Here is a 22,841-nt window from a genome sequence, read left to right as displayed (position 1 = left end):
TTGTACAAAAGTAGTAGTTGTAGTAGTTGTTGTAGTTGTTGTAGTTGTTGTAGTTGTTGTAGTTGTTGTAGTTGTTGTAGTTGTTGTAGTTGTTGTAGTTGTTGTAGTTGTTGTAGTTGTTGTAGTTGTTGTAGTTGTTGTAGTTGTTGTTGTCTTCAGTCCTGAGACTGGTTTGATGCAGCTCTCCATGCTAATCTATCCTGTGCAAGCTTCATCTCCCAGTACTTACTGCAGCCTACATCCTTCTGAATCTGCTTAGTGTATTCATCTCTTCGTCTCCCTCTACGATTTTTATGCTCCACACTGCCCTCCAATGCTAAATTTGTGATCCCCTTGATGCCTCAGAACATGTCCTAACAACCAGTCTCTTCTTCTTGTCAAGTTGTGCCACAAACTCCTGTTCGCCCCAATTCTATTCAATACCTCCTCATTAGTTGTGTGATCTACCCATCTAATCTTCAGCATTCTTCTGTAGCACCACATTTCGAAAGCTTCTATTCTCTTCTTGTCCAAACTGGTTATCGTCTATGTTTCACTTCCATACATGGCTACACTACATACAAATACTTTCAGAAACGACTTCCTGACATTTAAATCTATACTCGATGTTAACAAATTTCTCTTCTTCAGAAATGCTTTTCTTGCCATTGCCAGTCTACATTTTATATCCTCTCTACTTTGACCATCATCAGTTATTTTGCTCCCCAAATAGCAAAACTAATTTACTATTTTAAGTGTTTCATTTCCTAATCTAATTCTCTCAGCATCACCCGACTTAAATCTACTACATTCCATTATCCTCGTTTTGTTTTTGTTGATGTTCATCTTATATCCTCCTTTCAAGACACTGTCCATTTCGTTCAACTGCTCTTCCAAGTTCTTTGCTGTCTGACAGAATTACAATGTCATCGGCAAACTTCAACGTTTTTATTTCTTCTCCATGGATTTTAATACCTACTCCGAATTTTTCTTTTGTTTCCTTTACTGCTTGCTCAATATACAGATTGAATAGCATCGGGGGAGAGGCTACAACCCTGTCTCACTCCCTTCCCAGCCACTGCTTCCCTTCCATGCCCCTCGACTCCTAACTGCCATCTGGTTCCTGTACAAATTGTAAATAGCCTTTCGCTCCCTGTATTTTACCCCTGCCACCTTTAGAATTTGAAAGAGAGTATCCCAGTCAACATTGTCAAATGATTTTTCTAATCTACAAATGCTAGAAATGTAGGTTTGCCTTTCCTTAATCTTTCTCCTAAGATAAGTCGTAAGGTCAGTAATGCCTCACATGTTTTAACATTGTTACGGAATCCAAACTGATCTTCCCCGAGGTCGGCTTCTACCAGTTTTTCCATTCTGTCTGTAAATAATTCGTGTTAGTATTTTGCAGCCTTGGCTTATTAAACTAATATTTCGGTAATTTTCACATCTGTCAACACCTGCTTTCTTTGGGATTGGAATTATTATATTCTTCTTGAAGTCTGAGGGTATTTCGCCTGTCTCATATATACTCCTTCCACCTTTCTGCTTTCCCTTCTTTGCTTAGAAATGGGTTTCCATTTGAGCTCTTGATATTCATACAAGTGGTTCTCTTCTTTTCTCCAAAGGTCTCTTTAACTTTCCTGTAGACAGTATCTATCTTACCCCTAGTGAGATAAGCCTCTACATCCTTACATTTGTCCTCTAGCCATCCCTGCTTAGCCATTTTGCACTTCCTGTCGATATCATTTTTGAGACGTTTGTATTTGTTTTTGCCTGTTTCATTTACTGCATTTTTATATTTTCTCCTTTCATCAATTAAATTCAATATTTCTTCTGTTACCCAAGGATTTCTACTAGCCCTCGTCTTTTTACCTACTTGATGCTCTGCTGCCTTCACTACTTCATCCCTCAAAGCTACCCATTCTTCTTCTATTGTATTTCTTTCCCCCAGTCCTGTCAATTGTCCCCTTATGCTCTCCCTGAAACTCTGCACAACCTCTGGTTCTTTCAGTTTATCCAGGTCCCATCTCCTTGAATTACCACCTTTTTGCAGTTTCTTCAGTTTTAATCTACAGTTCATAACCAATAGATTGTGGGCAGAGTCCACATCTGCCGCTGGAAATGTCTTACAACTTAAAACCTGGTTCCTAAATCTTTGTCTTACCATTATATAATCTATCTGATACCTTTTAGTATCTCCAGGATTCTTCCATGTATACAACCTTCTTTTATGATTCTTGAAGCAAGTGTTAGCTATGATTAAGTTATGCTCTGTGCAAATTTCTTACCCCCAATCCATATTCACCTACTATGTTTCCCCCATGAACCATGGACCTTTCCGTTGGTGGGGAGGCTTGCATGCCTCAGCGATACAGGTGGCCGTACCGTAGGTGCAGCCACAACGGAGGGGTATCTAGAGAGGCCAGACAAACGTGTGGTTCCGGAAGAGGGGCAGCAGCCTTTTCAGTAGTTGCAGGGGCAACAGTCTGGATGATTGACTGATCTGGCCTTGTAACATTAACCAAAACGGCCTTGCTGTGCTGGTACTGCGCACGGCTGAAAGCAAGGGGAAACTACAGCCGTAACTTTTCCCGAGGACATGCAGCTTTACTGTATGATTAAATGATGATGGCGTCCTCATGGGTAAAATATTCCGGAGGTAAAATAGTCCCCCATTCGGATCTCCAGGCGGGGACTACTCAAGAGGACGTCGTTATCAGGAGAAAGAAAACTGGCATTCTACGGATCGGAGCGTGGAATGTCAGATCCCTTAATCGGGCAGGTAGGTTAGAAAATTTAAAAAGGGAAATGGATAGGTTAAAGTTAGATATAGTGGGAATTAGTGAAGTTCGGTGGCAGGAGGAACAAGACTTTTGGTCAGGTGATTACAGGGTTATAAATACAAAATCAAATAGGGGTAATGCAGGAGTAGGTTTAATAATGAATAAAAAAAATAGGAGTGCGGGTTACTACTACAAACAGCATAGTGAACGAATTATTGTGGCCAAGATAGACACAAAGCCCATGCCTACTACAGTAGTACAAGTTTATATGCCAACTAGCTCTGCAGATGATGAAGAAATTGACGAAATGTATGACGAGATAAAAGAAATTATTCAGGTAGTGAAGGGAGACGAAAATTTAATAGTCATGGGTGACTGGAATTTGTCAGTAGGAAAAGGGAGAGAAGGAAACATAGTAGGTGAATATGGATTGGCGGGAAGAAATGAAAGAGGAAGCCGCCATGTAGAATTTTGCGCAGAGCATAACTTAATCATAGCTAACACTTGGTTCAAGAATCATAAAAGAAGGTTGAATACCTGGAAGAATCCTGGAGATACTAAAAGGTATCAGATAGATTATATAATGGTAAGACAGAGATTTAGGAACCAGGTTTTAAATTGTAAGACATTTCCAGGGGCAGATGTGGATTCTGACCACAATCTATTGGTTATGAACTGCAGATTGAAACTGAAGAAACTGCAAAAAGGTGGGAATTTAAGGAGATGGGACCTGGATAAACTGAAAGAACCAGAGGTTGTAGAGAGTTTCAGGGAGAGCATAAGGGAACAATTGACAGGAATGGGGAAAGAAATACAGTATAAGAAGAATGGGTAGCTTTGAGGGATGAAGTAGTGAAGGCAGCAGAGGATCAAGTAGGTAAAAAGACGAGGGCTAATAGAAATCCTTGGGTAACAGAAGAAATATTGAATTTAATTGATGAAAGGAGAAAATATAAACATGCAGTAAATGAAGCAGGCAAAAAGGAATACAAACGTCTCAAAAATGAGATCGACAGGAAGTGCAAAATGGCTAAGCAGGGATGGCTAGAGGACAAATGTAAGGATTTAGAGGCTTATCTCGTAAGGGGTAAGATAGATACTGCCTACAGGAAAATTAAAGAGACCTTTGGAGAGAAGAGAACCACTTGTATGAATATCAAGAGCTCAGATGGCAACCCAGTTCTAAGCAAAGAAGGGAAGGCAGAAAGGTGGAAGGAGTATATAGAGGGTTTATACAAGGGCGATGTACTTGAGGACAATATTGTGGAAATGGAAGAGGATGTAGATGAAAATGAAATGGGAGATAAGATACTGCGTGAAGAGTTTGACAGAGCACTGAAAGACCTGAGTCGAAACAAGGCCCCGGGAGTAGACAACATTCCATTAGAACTACTGATGGCCTTGGGAGAGCCAGTCCTGACAAAACTCTACCATCTGGTGAGCAAGATGTATGAAACAGGCGAAATACCTACAGACTTCAAGAAGAATATAATAATTCCTATCCCAAAGAAAGCAGGTGTTGACAGATGTGAAAATTACCGAACTATCAGTTTAATAAGTCACAGCTGCAAAATACTAACGCGAATTCTTTACAGACGAATGGAAAAACTGGTAGAAGCGGACCTCGGGGAAGATCAGTTTGGATTCCGTAGAAATGTTGGAACACGTGAGGCAATACTAACCTTACGACTTATCTTAGAAGAAAGATTAAGAAAAGGCAAACATACGTTTCTAGCATTTGTAGACTTAGAGAAAGCTTTTGACAACGTTAACTGGAATACTCTCTTTCAAATTCTGAAGGTGGCAGGAATAAAATACAAGGAGCGAAAGCCTATTTACAATTTGTACAGAAACCAGATGGCAGTTATAAGAGTCGAGGGGCATGAAAGGGAAGTAGTGGTTGGGAAAGGAGTGAGACAGGGTTGTAGCCTCTCACCGATGTTATTCAATCTGTATATTGAGCAGGCAGTAAAGGAAACAAAAGAAAAATTCGGAGTAGGTATTAAAATCCATGGAGAAGAAATAAAAACTTTAAGGTTCGCCGATGACATTGTAATTCTGTCAGAGACAGCAAAAGACTTGGAAGAGCAGTTGAACGGAATGGACAGTGTCTTGAAAGGAGGATATAAGATGAACATCAACAAAAGCAAAACGAGGATAATGGAATGTAGTAGAATTAAATCGGGTGATGCTGAGGAGATTAGATTAGGAAATGAGACACTTAAAGTAGTAAAGGAGTTTTGCTATTTGGGGAGTAAAATAACTGATGATGGTCGAAGTAGAGAGGATATAAAATGTAGACTGGCAATGGCAAGGAAATCGTTTCTGAAGAAGAGAAATTTGTTAACATCGAGTATAGATTTAAGTGTCAGGAAGTCGTTTCTGAAAGTATTTGTATGGAGTGTAGCCATGTATGGAAGTGAAACATGGGCGATAACCAGTTTGGACAAGAAGAGAATAGAAGCTTTCGAAATGTGGTGCTACAGAAGAATGCTGAAGATAAGGTGGGTTGATCACGTAACTAATGAGGAGGTATTGAATAGGATTGGGGAGAAGAGAAGTTTGTGGCACAACTTGACTAGAAGATGGGATCGGTTGGTAGGACATGTTTTGAGGCATCAAGGGATCACAAATTTATCATTGGAGGGCAGTGTGGAGCATAAAAATCGTAGAGGGAGACCAAGAGATGAATACACTAAGCAGGTTCAGAAGGATGTAGGTTGCAGTACGTACTGGGAGATGAAGAAGCTTGCACAGGATAGAGTAGCATGGAGAGCTGCATCAAACCAGTCTCAGGACTGAAGACCACAACAACAACAACAACAACAACATGTTTCCCTCTCTCCCTTTTCCTACTGTGGAATTCCAGTCACCCATAACTATAAAATTTTCGCCTCCCTTCACTATCTGAATAATTTCTTTTATCTGATCATACATTTCATCAATTTCTTCGTCATCTGCAGAGCTAGTTGACATATAAACTTGTACTACTGTAGTACGCGTGGGCTTAGTGTCTGTCTTGGCCACAATAATGCGCTCAGTATGCTGTTTGTAGTAGCTTACCCGCACTCCTATCTTTTTTTATTCATTATTAAGCCTACTGCTGCATTACCCGTTTGATTTTGATTTTGTATTCATAACCCTGTATTCTTGTGTTTAAAAGTCTTGTTCCTCTTGCCACCGAACTTCACTAATTCCTGCTATAACTTTAACCTATCTATTTCCCTTTTTAAATTTTCTAACCTACCTGCCTGATTATGGGGTCTGACATTCTACGCTCCAATCCGTAGAACGCCAGTTTTCTTTCTCCTGATAACGACGTCCTCTTGAGTAGTCCCCGCCCGGAGATCCGAATGGGGGACTATTTTACCTCCGGAATATTTTACCCAAGAGGACGCCATCATCATTTAACCATACAGTAAAGTTTTGTAAACAAAGATGCTATAAATTTATTTTATACAACCGAGTGGCAAAAATTTGTTAGGAAAACATTCTAGATTATAATTTTGGATGAAGTCTGATGGCCCAAAATTATATATTTTTGAAGCTACATTCAATAAAAAGGAAGGTGCCTGTATTGTGTATACAGATGGAGGCAGGGTCAGCAAGAGAAACCGATCCAAAAGAAATAATCTCGTGCAAAATTAGAATGTTGGACTGCAATTTCATTCTGGACTAAAATTTAGTTTAGGAACTGCTTTTTGTTTCAATGTGGCTTAAGCTACCAGTAGTCTAAACGTTATTAAAGGTACCAAAGGTACCTGTCCTTTCATTGCCTCCGACATTTATTTAATACCTGACGAGACAATATTTTGAGGGTTTCGGCTGTATCCAGTGATTTTACAGGGTGGCCAAATAAACTGTGTTGAAAAATATTTATAAAACTGACAAGGAATTAACCCTTGTTAATGAATAGATCTGTTTTTAGATCATGGTACAGAAGATCAATGATTGTATGGACTTTTCATTTTCACTGACTAGAGGACAATCAGCCAAGACAGTGCAATCTCTTGGTCACTTCTATTGCCGTCTTTCTCTCTCTGGTGATATTTACCGCATGACCGGAAGGGGCCTTATCAAGAAACCAAAAAATGTAGGATTCCTGAATACAATTACATTCAGTGGCAAGTGTGAAGAGTTAATTAACTTAATGGATGGGAGGAAGAAAAATTTATTAGGAGTAAGTGGACAAAACGGAAGGGGTGAAATCACAGTACTTGAGGAATGGTTACAACCTATACAGGCATGGTAAGGAAAAGGAAGCTAAGAATGGAGTTCGTTTTGTGCTGTACGAATATACTGAAACCATAACAGACACTGCATACATAAATCGAAGACTCCTCACAGCGAGAGTGAATTTTTTTTTTTTTTTTTTTTTTTTTTTTTTTTTTTTTTTTTTTTTTTTTTGAGAGTATGAACTGAAGGGGATCACTGTGTGCTGCTGCAGCTGACAGCACGGTCCCCTTCACTTTACATAGAATGTTTCACAGCTGCGGATTCCGCGTGGTGTCTGTTCTTCCAGACACATTTGAAAGAACAGATGCCACAAATTCATATAATACGGGACATAACTGCTCGAGCTGGAGTCTGCACATCAGACTACGAAAATGTAATGTCCCTTTCAGATGGGAAAAAGAATGTTTGAGGCGAGATTGTCAGACTTCTGTGCCAAAAATAAACCGATGGAATAAAATACCTTCTTCAAGATACAAGATGGCCACATAAAATAACTAGCTACGGCTAGGACAGACGATCTAGAACAGTTACCGACTATGTTATAAGAGACAGATAAATTATTACACAACACAAACTACTGGAAGCTGTGCTCAAATTTGACTTATAAAGTGCTGAGCATCCAATGCTTCAAAATACCTCAAAAGAAGAATTTTTTAGCCACACTGTCACTGGAGATGAAACATAAATGACTCCTGTTACATTAGAATCTAAACAACAATCCACAGAATGGAGGCATTTCATATCATCAAAGAAAGAGTTCAGGAAAGCAATGTCAGCCAAAAATAATGTGTACTAGATTTGGGGAAGGCTCGGGATGGTGCTTGTGGATATGCACAGTCCTCATATGCACCGACATCCCACACCACAGTACTGTAGCATGCCGCTGAACAAGCCAAAGCAAAGTACTACAGCCCATCGATAGTAGGGGATATCGTGCAGTAATTCATCATCTGCATCTGAAGGGGGACAATGCTGCAACAACCTGTGCCAAGTTGGCACAAGTTTACATTAACTGTGCAGTGGTTAGGTGATGCGGATGCTTCCGAGGAGTTCAAATAAGTCTGAACGACTAAGAATGAAGTGGCAGACCATTTTACTGTGAAGAACCAGAAGCCCCAACAGAAGTGGAGGCACAGTACTCAGACTAGCACACCATAAATCAAGGGGGATAGTTGAGAAACTGAAAAATCAGACAGAGGACTGTTTGTTGCATGACATTTTGTACGTTACGAATGCTGGCGTAAGCCGAGTTCCATTAATGCTCGCACTCATTCAAAAAACCCACCACCGAGGTAATAACGGAAAAGCGAGCCAATCTATATTACATCCTCTGCTGCCTGATAATCACGGGCTAGTTGTGGCTACACCACTGTGAGCCAGAGACCAACGGGCAGAGGAAGCAGTGGAAATGTGCGAATTCACCACACCGGGGAAGATCGAGACCAAACTGTCATACGACAAAGTGATGCCGGGTGTGTCATGGGACTGTCGCTGTGTGGGGCTAACAGATTATTCCCATATGGGGCAAACTGTCACAGGAGCATACTATCAAAATCTCGTCACGAGGTTACGGGAGGCTATCACGACAATGCGTTACAGGAAAATGACTGAGCGGGAGTTTTATCTCGACAAGAATGTCCCATCTAATTCTGCAACACACACAGTCTCACAGGTTGCTTGTTTGGGCAATCAAATTTTGTCTCATCTCACACATTCTCCTGACACAGCACCTCAGGCAAAAAGCCACTGCACAACAGGGATTTCCAGAATTGTGATTATGTGGCTTTTGGGGAGGAATGTTTCCCTAATTGTAAAATGCAGACTCCTAAAACTGGGGTCTCCAAGTCATCCATGACGAGGAAAAATGTGTTCATCAAAAATGAATATGTAGAGAGCATCAAAAATGAATATGTAGAGAGCAACTGACACCCTTAATGTGTCTCATGACTAACTCAATTTTTCTGATGCGATAATTAAAACTACCACTACACCTCGTTTCGTGAAACCTCCACTAAACAGTTGGTACCAGCTTTATCACCTCCTGTATAGCCCCGCTCTGCCATCCAGCACTTGAGGAAGCATTTAAGTGGTCAGGAGTGTAACGACAACCTCACAATGGTTGTTGAACAGTGGTTGCCCGATAAGGTAGCAGCTTTCTTATGATAATGGAATAAAGAAGTTGGCTGGTTGTGATACTATGTTCAAAAGCACATTCAGGCAAAGGCTTCCATGTGGCACTGAAACAGTTTTACAGAAATACAAGTGTGTGTCTGATACAAGGAAATTGTTTAAAAACGCGTATCTGTTAACCCGTCACTACAGGTGAAACCCTGACAGCTCCTAACTGAAGCCACTGTCACCTACGTGTCACCCACACTTCCAGAAATCATGCCCACAAAACACTCTTCTCTCAACACCTTCTATCCATTCTCACCACTGCCCTCCATCTGACCTCTACGAAGGTCTCATTTCAGACTAACGGCCTCACTGTCCGCCCTCACGCCGAGGTGAGTGTACAGCACTCCGGAAGTACCAGCTTTCCTTTATTCGTTTCCTCCTACAGCAGCCATTCTTCACAGTCAACAGAAGTCTGTGTAGGTAATAAAAACGCTCTCCTTATCTCCATCTTTCTTATCCACAATGGTCGATATTACAATCTGGTAAACTACTTTAACGTGTTCAGTATGCTGGAGCTCTGATCGTAAACTAGCATGTGGCCTGAATTTTCATTTGTTGAAATCACACCTCTCAGTGGACTGAAAATGGACCACATTTTTATACAAAGTTAAAAGGAACACAGATAAATTAACTGATTTTACACTGAACATTACACTGTAGTGATAAACAATTGTCAGACCATAAAGCGATCATTTAAATTGATGCAGGGTTCTAGAGAAGCCTTTTTCTCACTTAACGCCTGTTTTCAATAATTACATAAGTGACCTACATTAACATACACAAAACAGGAATAGCCAGATGTAGTGCAGTTGCTAGTACAACCGGAATGGAATGTATGTGTAAATGTGCAGAAAATCAGCGGGATCGCAATGACACTGCACAAATTTACAACAAATCTACACTCCCCAGGATACAGTGCATTCGAGCCAACGTTGAGGTAATTCATCCAAAATCACTATTATCGATCGCTTCTTGATTAAAATCTAAATATGGAGACTGCACACAAAGTAAACACTATTGGGGAACTGCAGATATCCTCATAGCCTCAGACTTTTATCTGCAAAGTCAGTATTACTGAGGATATCTACATCCGCACAGACCTGTAACTGTTTATTAGGGCAAGCAGAAAGCACATACCTCACCGTCATCCAGTTACCACCTTGCTAACCATCCACATCCAAACTGGATTCACCTTGCTTCCCCAAATTCTTTCACTACAAGTCCAACACCACAGCCACTAACTGGCCGAGTCCAGAACTTCGATGAGTCAAAAACGGTGTTTCCAAAAAAGTCAGACATAATATACATCACAACAAACAGAAAAATATTGCTGCACAAAAGCATACAACTTCCACAATTACATGCTGGCCAAGTATCCCAGAAAATACGCTACTAAACAAAATCTTAGGTTTCTTTTTACTCTTGGACCAGTATGGTGTAGCAGGACAGGACAGGTTTAAGTTTAAAACTTTGCATTTGTCATTTACATAGAGGATCATATAGATATACAACTGACAACCACACAAACTCCTATACGGAGGACAGAGAAGGAAGTATCCCCGTCATTGAAAAGCAGCCAAAAACAAGTAGTTACAAAATCCAAATGGCCACATGCTTAGCTTCCATTTACTGAAAATCTCTCGCATAGCTGGTTGGTTCGTTGGTTTGTTTGTTTGTGGTATAAAGGGAACAAACTACAGGGTCATCAGTCCCTATTCCCTGATGCAAAGAAGGCTTATGGTAAAGCAACACCCAAAGTATGTTTGGGAAAGTAAAAGGGGGAAAAGGAATGTGGAACCACACCTAAAAAGAAAATGAATGGAACAAACAAAAAACAGGAAAAATGTACACCACAAGCGAAAGTAGAAGAAGGTATTAAAACCATTGAGCACAAGGTCCGGGCTGGCTGATCACAAGAATAAAAGAGGATGTGCCAGCCACTCTGCAACACACTAAACTGTCCACCCCAAAAGACAAGGCAAGATGAACACATGAAGAGAAAAGACGAACACCACAACAAACAAATGCAAAGAAAGGGCTACAGAGTTAAACTGGAGGAAGGGTGGAGGCCCTGGAGAGAATGCCAAAGAGACACCCTCAAATGGTATGATAACATGCCCCCCCCACCCCCCTCACGAATAAAATGTAAAACTAAATCTGCTGTTGAGCCATTGTTGCCCAACACCAAAGGTAGGGTACTGCAAAGGTTAAAAGTCTGCCGCAGAGCGGCTAAAATTGGGCAACCCAGCAAGAGATGGACGACTGCCATAGGGGAGCCACAGTGACACTAAGGTGGGTCCTCACGACGGAGGAGGTAAACGTGTTAGCCACGTACGGCCAATGTGGAGCCGGCAGGGAACCACAGAGCCCCTGAGAGAGGCTCACATGGGAGACTTCCACACATTCGTAGTCTCCTTAATGACATGCAGTTTGTCGTGCATACCAAGGTTATTCCCAAAGGTGAGAAGTCTTGCAGCGTAACACTGAATGCAGGTCAGATTCGGAGATGGTGATCTCCAGAAGAGGTTCCAGCGTAGCCTGTTTGGTCAGCCTGTCAGCAAGTTCGTTGCCTGGGATTCTGACATGTCCCGGGGTCCACACAAACACCACTGAACGACGGGGCCGTCCCAGGCACGGATGGACTCCCGGATGGCCCTACCGACGGATGGCAAAAATAGCACTGTTCGGTAGCTTGTAAGCTGATCAGGCAGTCAGTAGAGAAGAAACGATTTGCCAGAGCATGAACGGATGCACTCAAGTGCACGAGATATAGCCACCAGTTCTGCACTGAAAACACTGCAGCAATCAGGCAAGGAAGCCACCAGTTCTGCTCTGAAAACACTGCAGCAATCAGGCAAGGAATGCTGTTCAACGTGGCCTCTGATCGTAGGTGAAGCCAACAGAGCTGCCAATGTAAACAACTTCAGAGCTCGGGACATGTCAAGAATCGAGAGGAAGTGACAGCGCAGAGCCGTGGGATTAACTGAGTCCTTACGGCCGTGCAGAAGTTCCAGACGAAGCTTTGGCCTAGGTTTACACCGTGAAGGTCTTCACGAATGGATCTCGAGTAGAGGTGGTAAAGGGAAGAACTCCAGTTCAGACAGAAGCGATCGGACACGAATTGCAGTCTTAAGCCCTGACCTGGGACACCGATGCAGGAGATGAACCCCCGTGTGTGGCAAAAGAAAATGGTAATTGGGATGCTCAGGAGAACTACGAAAGTGTGTGACGTAACTGGCCAGCAGTTGTGCATGCCTAACCTTCAATGGAAGGACACCAGCATCCATCAGGACGCTGATCACCAGACTCGTCCGAAAAGCTTCTGTCGCTAGTCGAACTCCACGGTGGTACACTGCGTCGAGTAAACGCAGTGCTGAGGGCGATGCCAAACCATTCCCATAGTCAAGGCGGGATTGAAAAAGGGCTCTGTATAGCTGCAACAGCGTAGAGCGATCTGAACCCCAGTTGGTGTTGCTCAGGCAGCGGAGGGCATTGAGGTGCCGCCAGCACCTCCACTTTAAGCTGACAGAGGTGAGGTAGCCAAATCAATCTAACGTCGAAAACCAGTCCTAAGAATCGATATGTCTCCACTAGAGTGACTGACTGGTTCTGGATTAATGATATAATGCAGACTAAAGTGCACGACACATGACTTTGCAGCTGACTGCACCTTGTGTATGGCTCCCTGTAGGTGCCGCTCGGCAACACCAGTAGGCGGAAATCACCCAGGCATGGAGCCAGTAGGCCAAGTAACTCCCCAGGACCCGACCCAACTGCCGACACACCGTATGTTCTAGCAGCTTACAAAGAATGTTGGTGAGGCTGACAGGCTGATAACTATCCAGATCAAGCGTGTTTTTACTGGGATTGAGCACGGGAATGATAGTGCTCTCCCGCCATTGCGATGGAAAGGTGCCATTGCACCAGATCTGATTGAAGATGATGAGGAGATGTCTCTTGTAATAGGAAGAGAGATGTTTAATTATTTGACTGTGGATCTGATCTGGACCAGGAGATGTGTTGGGGCAATGTGTAAGGGTACTGAGGAGCTCCTGCTCTCTAAATGGGCATTATAGGGTTCAGTGTGGCGTGTAGTGAACGAGAGGATTTGCCCTTCCATCGGCCATTTGAGGGTTCGAAAGGCTGTGGGGTAATTCTCCAACACAGAGGCTCGGGCAAAGCCCTCGGCAATCGCATTTGTGAGAGTAGATAACACGCCATTGATGTTAATGCCACGGAAACCTGTTGGGGTCTGGTACCCAAAAATACGTCTGATCTTTCTCCAGACTTGGGAAGGTGACGTATGGCACCCAATGGTCAAAACGTACCTTTTCCACCACTCCTGTTTCCGTCTTTTTATAAGCTGGCGAATGCAGGCACAGTGCCGTTTAAAAGCTATAACGTGCTCCAGACAAGGGTGCTGCTTATGTCACTGTAGAGCCCACCTATGCCCTTTAATGGCATAAGCAATTTCCAGCGACCACCAAGGTACTGCCTTTTGCTGGGGCACCCTAAGGAACAAGGGACCATGTTTTCTGTCGCACAAACGATCGTTCTAGTAACCAGTTCAACCACCACATCGACGGTACCACGTCAGGAGATTCAATGGTGACAGCAGAGGTGAAAGCTTCCCAGTCTGCCTTCTTTAAAGCCCATCTGGGTAGGCGTCCATGGAATGATGCCGGAGGTTTGACAGGAAGGTGGGGAAGTGGTCATTACCACACAAGTCATCATGGGCTCTCCAGTGGACAGATGGGAGAAGTCCCGGGCTGCGAAGTGATAAATCTATGGATGAGTAAATACCATGAGCCGCACTGAAATGTGTGGGGGCCCCAGTAATTAGGAGGCAGAGGTCGAGTTGAGACAGTAAATTTTCTACATCTCTACCTCAGCCAGTAAGCATGGTGCCACCCCACAAGGGGTTATGGGCGTTAGAATCTCCCAAAAGTAGGAAAGGTTTAGGGAGTTGATGACATTCAGGAGAACTGCACCATCTGGAGGAAGATATAATTGCACACAGTTATTTCCTGTGTTGTCCTTATCCTGACAGCCACAGCTTCAAGGGGAGTGCGAAGGGGCACAGGTTCACTACATATAGAGTTCAGGACATAGACGAAAACTCCACCTGACTATTATATTTGCTACACTTCTTGTAACATCCCCTATGGCCACAGAAGGCAGGGTCTGCATTGCCTGGGACCAGGTTTTCTGGATGGCAATGCAGAAAGCAGGTGTAAGGCTTAACAACTGCCGCAGCTCAGCCAGACGGTGCAAATAACCATAGCAATTCCACTGGGGGATGACGTTATTGTGAGGCACAAAAGGTATGATACACTCAATGAGGCAGTTTACACCTCAATGTCACCTGCTGCCAACAATTAAGTACCTGTGTGATCGACATCCACTGTGCCCTCAGGGCCCAGCGAGATCTAGGTCCTCAGTGCACGGCAGAATCTCCACTTCATCCTCAGACGCAGAGCTTGTAGGTAGCGGTGGTGTGGGTGCCACCGCTATGTCTTTGTTCTTGGGGGTCTTTTTCTTTTTTGGTTTCTCTCACTGCTCCTTAGGTTTTTCCGGCTGGGAGGGCTTCACTGATTCAGTCTCGGGGACTGAAGAGGATTGTGAAGCCCTACAACCAGTTACCTGTGTGTGTTTCAGCCACTGGTGGATGAGACTTGCACTTCACTGGCTGAGAAGTGAGAACTGATGTCCCTGATGGTTGAGGGGGGGTGGGGTGGGAGGGGGGGGGTGCCAGAGCACAGAGCAACAGGGATTGGAGTGTCCACCATGATCAAGGGGAAGGGTGGAGTCTGTACATGGCGGAAGGTGCTAGAATCGTTGTTGTAGCCGAGGCATAAGTGAGTGTCATATGCACAGGACGCAGCCTCTCATATTTTCTCTTAGCCTCAGTGTAGGCCAGCCAATCCAGGATCTTTTATTCCATTATTTTCCTTTCTTTCTGTAGAATCCTATTGTCCGGCGAGCACGGGGAACAGTGCTCTCCGCAGTTGACACAGATGGGAGGCAGGGCACAGAGTATTCGGATGTAAAGAATGTCCACAATCGTGACAGGTGATGCTGGAAGTACAGTGGGAAGACATATGGCTGAACTTCCAGCACTTAAAGCACCACATTGTAGGATGGATATACGGTTTCACAGCACAGCAGTAAACCATCACCTTGACTTTTTCAACTAATGTGTCACCCTCTAAGGCCAAGGAAAAGGCACCGGTGGCAACTTTACTATCCTTCGGATCCAGATGGACACGCCAAACAAAATGAACACCTCGTTGCTCTAAGTTGGTGTGTAGCTCGTCATCAGACTGTAAAAGAAGGTCCATCTGAAATAATACCCTGGACCATATTTAAGCTCTTATGAGGTATGATGGTAACAGAAACATCCCCCACGTTGTCACAAGCAGGTAATACCCGTGAATGGGCATAGGATGCCATTTTTATCAAAACTGACCCAGAGAACATTTTGGACAAGCCCTCCACCTCCCCAAACGTGTCCTCTAAATGTTCCACAAAAAACTGAGGCTTCATTGACATGAAAGATTCCCTATCAACTCTCATACATACGAGGTATCCGGGCAAATAAGCTTCACTGCCAGCCTTAGCCTGGCGTTCCTCCCACGATGTGGCCAGAGAGGGAAACGATTTGGGGGTCATATTTCTTAGCACTGAAGTCAGACCTCGACCGCTTAGAGATTGCTGGTGGTGGACCACCAGCAAGGGATGACGTACTACGCTTCATGGCATGTCATCCACCCTGATGCCACCCACTCCGACCAGGGGCCCTCCCCACAGGCGCCACCCAGCCTCAGCGAAGGCCACCTGGCAGGATGGCCATTGCCGGGAGTCCCGATGCCCCAGGGAGATGGGCATCTACCCCTCGGCATACGTGGGGAGTTAATAGCAGCAGAGAGATCCCTGTGTTGTCAGGGGGGCTACAACCGACAGGGTACATGGCAGCCCCACCACAACGGACTGGCCACTGTGCTGGATATCAGGCGCAAACAAGCCCATTATCGTCATCAGTGCAGAAAACAATACTGCACAGTGGATGGAGGAAAATGCACCCAGGAATGATGCACCCTTCCCCAATTGGCTAGCTCTTCGGGAAAATTTAAAAAAATGGAGGTCAAATCCTACAGGGGACCATCACATAAAGGCTGAAACATGAGACACTCCTTTTAGTCACCTCTTACGACAGGCAGGAATACCTCGGGCCTATTCTAACCCCCAGACCCGTGCGGGGGTGTCTCGCATAGTGCAGAAGCACAAGCAATTTACGAGTGTCCAGGTGACAGCTGTATATGAGAGGGGTGGAAGAACAGACCCACAAAATTATTGACCAATATACTGAACATTACTTTGATGCAAAATTTTTGAGCATCTCTAAGTTTGAAAGTTATAAATGTCCCACGGAGGAAAGCTATCCACTAATCGACACAGATAAAGCATTGCTTATGCAGGACTCAGCTGGCCCTTTCTAGCACTCTCATGAGAAACACCTACAACAGGCAAGAGGCAGATTCTAAATTCCTCGATTTCTGTAAAGTGTCTGACGCAGTGCCACATTGCAGACTTAAAGGAGGTCTGAGCATACGAAACAGGTTCTCAGAAACTTGGCTGGCTCCAAGATTAAGTAACGGAACCCAGTACATTGTCCTTGATGGTGAGTGTTCACCACATGCAAGAAAATCATCAGGAGTGCCCATGGGAGTGTGATAGAGCCACTCTTGTCCTCTATACACATAAATGATCTGTCATTATTGGTGTCTGTAGGAGAGAGGACGACTATGATAGAATGTCATTTTGGTGTGATGACAGTTAGCTCTAAATGTGAAAAATGTACCTTAATGAAGACGTATACACACCATAATACTTTCATGTTCAAGTACAATATTATAGTCAGAGTCACAGGAAAAGGTTGTCAATTTTAGGCTGCTGTTGCACACATGACATCACACATTCTCCGACAGCCAGTGCACGTTTAGTAGTGGCCTGAGAACTCTTCTGTTCATGTCTTTGTCACCCCGAGCATTGAATGCGATTGTGGTGAATTAAAAAATGGTTCAAATGGCTCTAAGCACTATGGGACTTAACATCTGAGGTCATCAGTCCCCTAGAACTTAGAACTACTTAGCAGTCGTGCGGTTCCGGACTGAAGCGCCTAGAACTGCTCGGCCATCGCGGCCAGCTTGTGGTGAATTGTTCAGTGAATTTTTATTCGATCTGTTGTGAGTTGTCGTAGCTTATGGTGGTAACTGACAAATTCTACATAAACAAGTGAAAATTTACAGGATACATGCTTCCACTTGCAGTGGTGTGCTGCTCGACACACACACACACACACACACACACACACACACACACACACTCTGATTATACGTCTAAGCTTAATACTGCAAAGAGAGATGAAGTGGAATGAATACAAGCAGAATATACACAGAACATTTGTGCAATTCATTCTCGAATACCACTCTAGTGTTTGGGGTTCTCGCCAGGCTGCCTTAGAGGAAGAAATTTAACCAAGTCAGAGGCACGCTCTCTGATACGTTGCCGATATGTCAGATCGACGCTCGAGCACAGCCTCGGACAAAAATATATGCACGATGAAGGAATTATTCAAACGGAATGGAAATCTGCAGATGTGCTGTACAGACAAACAGATGATTACTATTTCAGAAAAACTGCATGATTTATTCAAGGAGGAAGAGTTTCACAAACTGAGGAAGTCAATAATTGGAAAAGTAGTTGGATATCCTCCTGAGGGATACCGTACAAAATTATTTCCAATTGCCGTGTTAGATCATCAAAATCCTGAGCAGGCTGGAGGGCTCTGCCCATAATGATTCAAATGTTCTCAATGGTGAAGAAATGAAGTGAAAAAAAATTCCTGTGCGGACCATTTTACAGTTACCAGGCCTCCAAAAAGTAATCATCATTTAGAAAATTAGACTATCGGTTTCTTAAAAGTCCGCCTCCTTGCACGTTCGTCTGAAGGGTCCCGTGGTCACACAAATGCCCAGAAAGGACTTTATAAGTGTGTGATGTGGCTGGTGTCTGTGAGGGTACTTGCTTCGGTATAGCTGCGCCGCCTCTCAACCATTTCCATCTGCTCGGCCAGCCACAAACGCCATCTCCGACTGTCCCCAAAATGAATACCAGACCATTCTGCTGCTTACAGCATGCTACATCAATCACACAGCCTGCAACACACAAGGAACATGTGGCACATTGTCAGAGGTACTTTCATTCGTCAGCACCATACACCGGGGCAACAATGCATTTCCGGACACACGTTCGTAGAACAATTTTTCCTCCTTTTCCGGTCTGGAATTTGTCCCTGCAGTTTGTTGATTTCAGCAATGTTGACCCCGTATTTTGGATGTGAAACCACAGGAATTTAGTTTCTTCAGCCGATGTTTCTACTGTATACCTGTCAGCCGTCTTCCAAGTGAGCTGACAAACTGAAAAGAACTTGCAACCGTTATTTTAAACACAGTAGCACACGGAATACACAGGAAGTCTCATTGAAAATAAGATACTCATCATTTTAAATTTCAAGTTATCTTTTGCCCTCCACTACAGGCAGCACCATTTTCAGATGCTATCAAGGCTGGCTGATCCACAAGGCTGGGCAGAAGGTGTCTCCAGTTCGCAAGGTATGCGCAGAGCACCAAAGGTACGTCAGGCTCTTAGTGCCCAATAAATCAAGAGTACTTCATGGATGTTGCCCACTCTATACTGTATGACTATGTCGAAATTCTACTGTCTCCTTTTCTCATTCTGGGCCTATGTTGTGAAGGACGCAGCCTAAATTCATTTAGCAAAGGGTTTAATTAATAGAGGTAGTTGTTCCAGTTCGCACAAACAACAGAATCTAGAATGTTTTTCAATCAGATCAGAAAGACATGGCTACAGTGCAGCTCCTATCAAGCCACTGATACTCCAGCACAGACCGAGCAGCTAACAGGAGATTCAGTTCCTGCAAAGCTATTTACCACTGAATGACATCTCTGGCCCCTCCAGTATTCTGTGGCCCTCATTTAAAATAATCATTGCGACTGCTAAAGTTTCAGTGTCAGTTCAGTCAGAATACAGAAGAGAAATATATGCTCAAAACATTTGTTCTTGAAATGGAGTATCTCTGGTTGCATCCTTTAAATCCAATAGATCTGAGGGAAACTATTTGCTAATTAACCAGGTCACAGTGAACTGCAGATACAGGGGCTACATAAAGTCCGGGAACACTTTCAATTATTTATTGCACATGAACTAAATATTGTACAGATGTCATAAATAGTGCATTTTGAAGAGAAATGCTGAAAGTGTTTTCTTACAAACATTCGATATGTGAACCACGAGGGAACCAGCAGACGACAATACGGTAATCGAATTCTTGCCATACCCTTCCCAGCATTGCATTGTAGACTGTGGCAGTCGCTTCCTGTATTCTCTCCTGGAGCTCTGCTACATCACGTGGTGGAGGCGGTACATACACCAGATCTTTAATGTATCCCCACAGAAAAAAGTCACACGGAGCGAGATCTGGTGATCGGGGAGGCCACTTCGTGAAACAGCTGTCCCCTTCTGTAGTACGGCCGATCTGTCGATGCAGCACTAGCTCCAATTTGAATGGTTTCATAGACAGCTTCTGTCACAGGACTTTCCACACTGCCACTGGAGCCATTTCGAGTTCACGGGATGCACGACACATCTATTTCTTCAGACTCCTTACGAATGTCTCTCGTATGCGCTCCACATTCACTTCACTCACACTTCTCTTTGGTGGGCACAAGCAGCCCGTTTTAACTAATTTGTTGTGCCAGTGGTAAATGGCCTTCCTTGTTGGTGGCTTCTTACTGTGCACAGTTCTAAACATCCATTGAACAGTTTTAGCACACTCGTTTTTGTCAGACTCCAACACACAGAAAACTCACTTCGCACCTAAATTCGCCACGTTTGCGACTAGCACCGATCGGCAAATTACCGAACTATGCCGTGGTGGTATACACGAAAAAAAACTTTCAGGGTTTCTCTTCAAAATGACATATACAGATATCTGTACAACATTTGGTTCTTGTGCCATAAATAATTGAAAGTGTTCCCAGTCTTTATGTACACCTTGTATATCCACCAAAAACTCGAAATACAGATGATTACAGTTGCACAATTGTTTCCGAATGTGCACAGGCATAGGAGCACCTCAGCTCAATCTGTCATCGCTCACACACTCTCTCCTAAACACCCACGTGTCAACTCCACTTCCATCTCCCTCTACATACATACTACACAAGCCACTATATAATTCGTGGCAGAGGCTACCTTTTATTGCAACTCCTATGGCAAAGAGAGCGAGAGTAAATGACTGTCTAGATGCAAGTTTATGAGCCCTATTTTTTTTTTTTTTATCTTCATGGTCCTTACTTGAAATGTACATTGGTAGCAGTAGAGTCATTCTGCAGCAAACTTCAAATGCCAGTTCTCTAAATTTTCTTGATAGCATTTCACGAAAAGAATGCTGTCTTCTGTCGAGGGATTCCTACTGGAGTACTAAAATTGTCCACACACACACACACACACACACACACACACACACACACACACACACACACACACACAGAGAGAGAGAGAGAGAGAGAGAGAGAGAGAGAGAGAGAGAGAGAGTGTGGGGGGGGGGGGGGGTGCATTCTAAATCCAAGCAACTTAATTTGTATTAATTTATTAAACTTGAGCTAGTAGACAAAACTATTTATCACATGGATACCCAACTTTATAGAAATGACATTCAGACTGTGCAACACAGGATTTGCATTGTTATTGGTGTCAGTGCCTTGACTTCTTGTTAGATGCTAGTACTGGTACGGCAACACAGGGTTGAACCACAAGCATCAGTGTGATTATAGTTGCAGACAGTTAACATGGGTGTGGACAAGATTAGCAGAGCTTTTACTCTTGAAGCTGTTTAAGCAAAAGAACCGTGCTGCTGCTCTTTGAGAGTTGCGATGCGTTAAAGGAGTACAGAAAGGTCCTGTTCCTACAATGGGATTGTAGAACACAATTTCAAAGTTATAATTAGCCAGCAATTTGAGAATTGCTCCAGGGAGATGTCAACAGCCAATGTGAAATGGTATCTGTACAAACATTCAGGTTGTCAGGGATGTAGACTGTCATCACACGGACTAATGTCTGTACACTCGAACGTAAACACGGTAACCAAGTGACGAAAGTTACCTTCTCACACATGGAAATTGAAACATCTTTCTTTCAATGGTTTATTCATTAATTCTCTTCTATATGTCCTTACAAACGTTTCCATAAAGTTTCATTGCCCTACAGTCACTCATTGTACAAGGGCCCTGTCAAGTAGCAAAAGGTTGATTATTGCCACCCTGTACTTTAGTTTGGTTGTATTCCAGGCATCTAGGGTGTAGAAAACAACACTACGGATGCTGCCTAGCAGCAGGTTTTATGTAGGAGGGAAACTGCTACGTCTACATTCGACAGCTTGCATCAGCGCCCCCCCCCCCCCTGCCCCCACACAAAAAAAAAAGAGCTGGACACAGAACTTACCTCCTCCTTGATGACCTCCTGAGTGTTGGACCCGGTACCTGCAACAATTTGCAAAATTAGTTCAGTCGCATGATGACAGACAACAAGCATATGACACTAAAAAAGCACATAAGAGATGAATGCAGCCTCTCCCCCATGTTCTAGAAGTGAGATTAAAATTTAGGATGCAAGGACATCAATGCTACTAAATGATGACAGCACTCCTCTGTTCAGGTTTATGCAAAAGAATTACAGGATTTGTTAAATAAACCTAACACAATGAGCACAGAATACGCAAAGAGTAATCCACAAAAAGGTGAGTCATGAAAAGTATTATAAATGTGGTTAGCATTAAACTTATCAACATTTTTTTTATTTGTTTTAGCATTTCAAAGAAAGACACACATTTTTGAAATTACATAAGAAAGTGTCAATTTCATTCATTTTTCCATGCTGAACAAACTGTATCAACACTGTCATTTTCTCCACAAAACAAAGTTTATGTCTTTTGTAAGCCATAGCACACTAGCAGCTAAGCCTTCAGTGCCCAGACTAACAGCCAATGACTGAAGCTTTTCAAGCACGTCAGCTCGAAGAGATTTTTTTTGTCCTCTACAGTGACAAATACACTTCCACAAGGATTCTTCAGGAAACAAAAACTTATCTCACGGGGTTCACTTCCTCACTGCTTATGATACGTTTTCAGTAATCTTTCGGCTTCGGAGTTGTTGACAGCCCAAATGTGCAGCCCCAAAAATTTCCATTACATGCTTTTTTGTCATTCCTCATTCAACAGCCTCAATAACCACCACCTTATCTGTGAAAGTCAAACACTTTGAAGAAGTCATTTTTACAACTGATCTATATGCTGTATGAAGTTGCGCTGTGTTGAGAGAGCACAGGAGTGTCACGAAGAGATGAACACTTGAACAATTGACAGTTTGAATTAACTAGTGATAGACAGCTGCCAATCTCAAATTAGAGTATTTGCAGGGCATTTTTCATGACAGTCACTTCAACATTTCAAGTGCACCAAAACACAGGATTGTAACAATGAAAACAATCAATTATTGATAAAATAATTTAATTGGATGTATAAAA

The 22,841-nt window shown here is 43.3% G+C and overlaps 1 protein-coding gene across 2 annotated transcripts in view; it reads right to left on the bottom strand.

Annotated features, from left to right (window-relative positions):
* Positions 1 to 22,841, bottom strand: part of LOC126213447 (zinc finger protein 484-like) — a 105,763-nt gene that overhangs the window by 12,553 nt on the left and 70,369 nt on the right. For both annotated transcript variants that reach the window (XM_049941192.1, XM_049941193.1), the window contains exon 9: positions 21,762 to 21,799. In XM_049941192.1, coding sequence (XP_049797149.1) covers positions 21,762 to 21,799 — 38 coding nt within the window. The remainder of the gene's footprint in view (positions 1 to 21,761; positions 21,800 to 22,841) is intronic.

This window comes from Schistocerca nitens, chromosome 11, assembly GCF_023898315.1.
Source record: "Schistocerca nitens isolate TAMUIC-IGC-003100 chromosome 11, iqSchNite1.1, whole genome shotgun sequence".
Taxonomy (NCBI): Eukaryota; Metazoa; Arthropoda; class Insecta; order Orthoptera; family Acrididae; genus Schistocerca; species Schistocerca nitens.
This window is presented reverse-complemented; position numbering and strand designations above follow the sequence as displayed.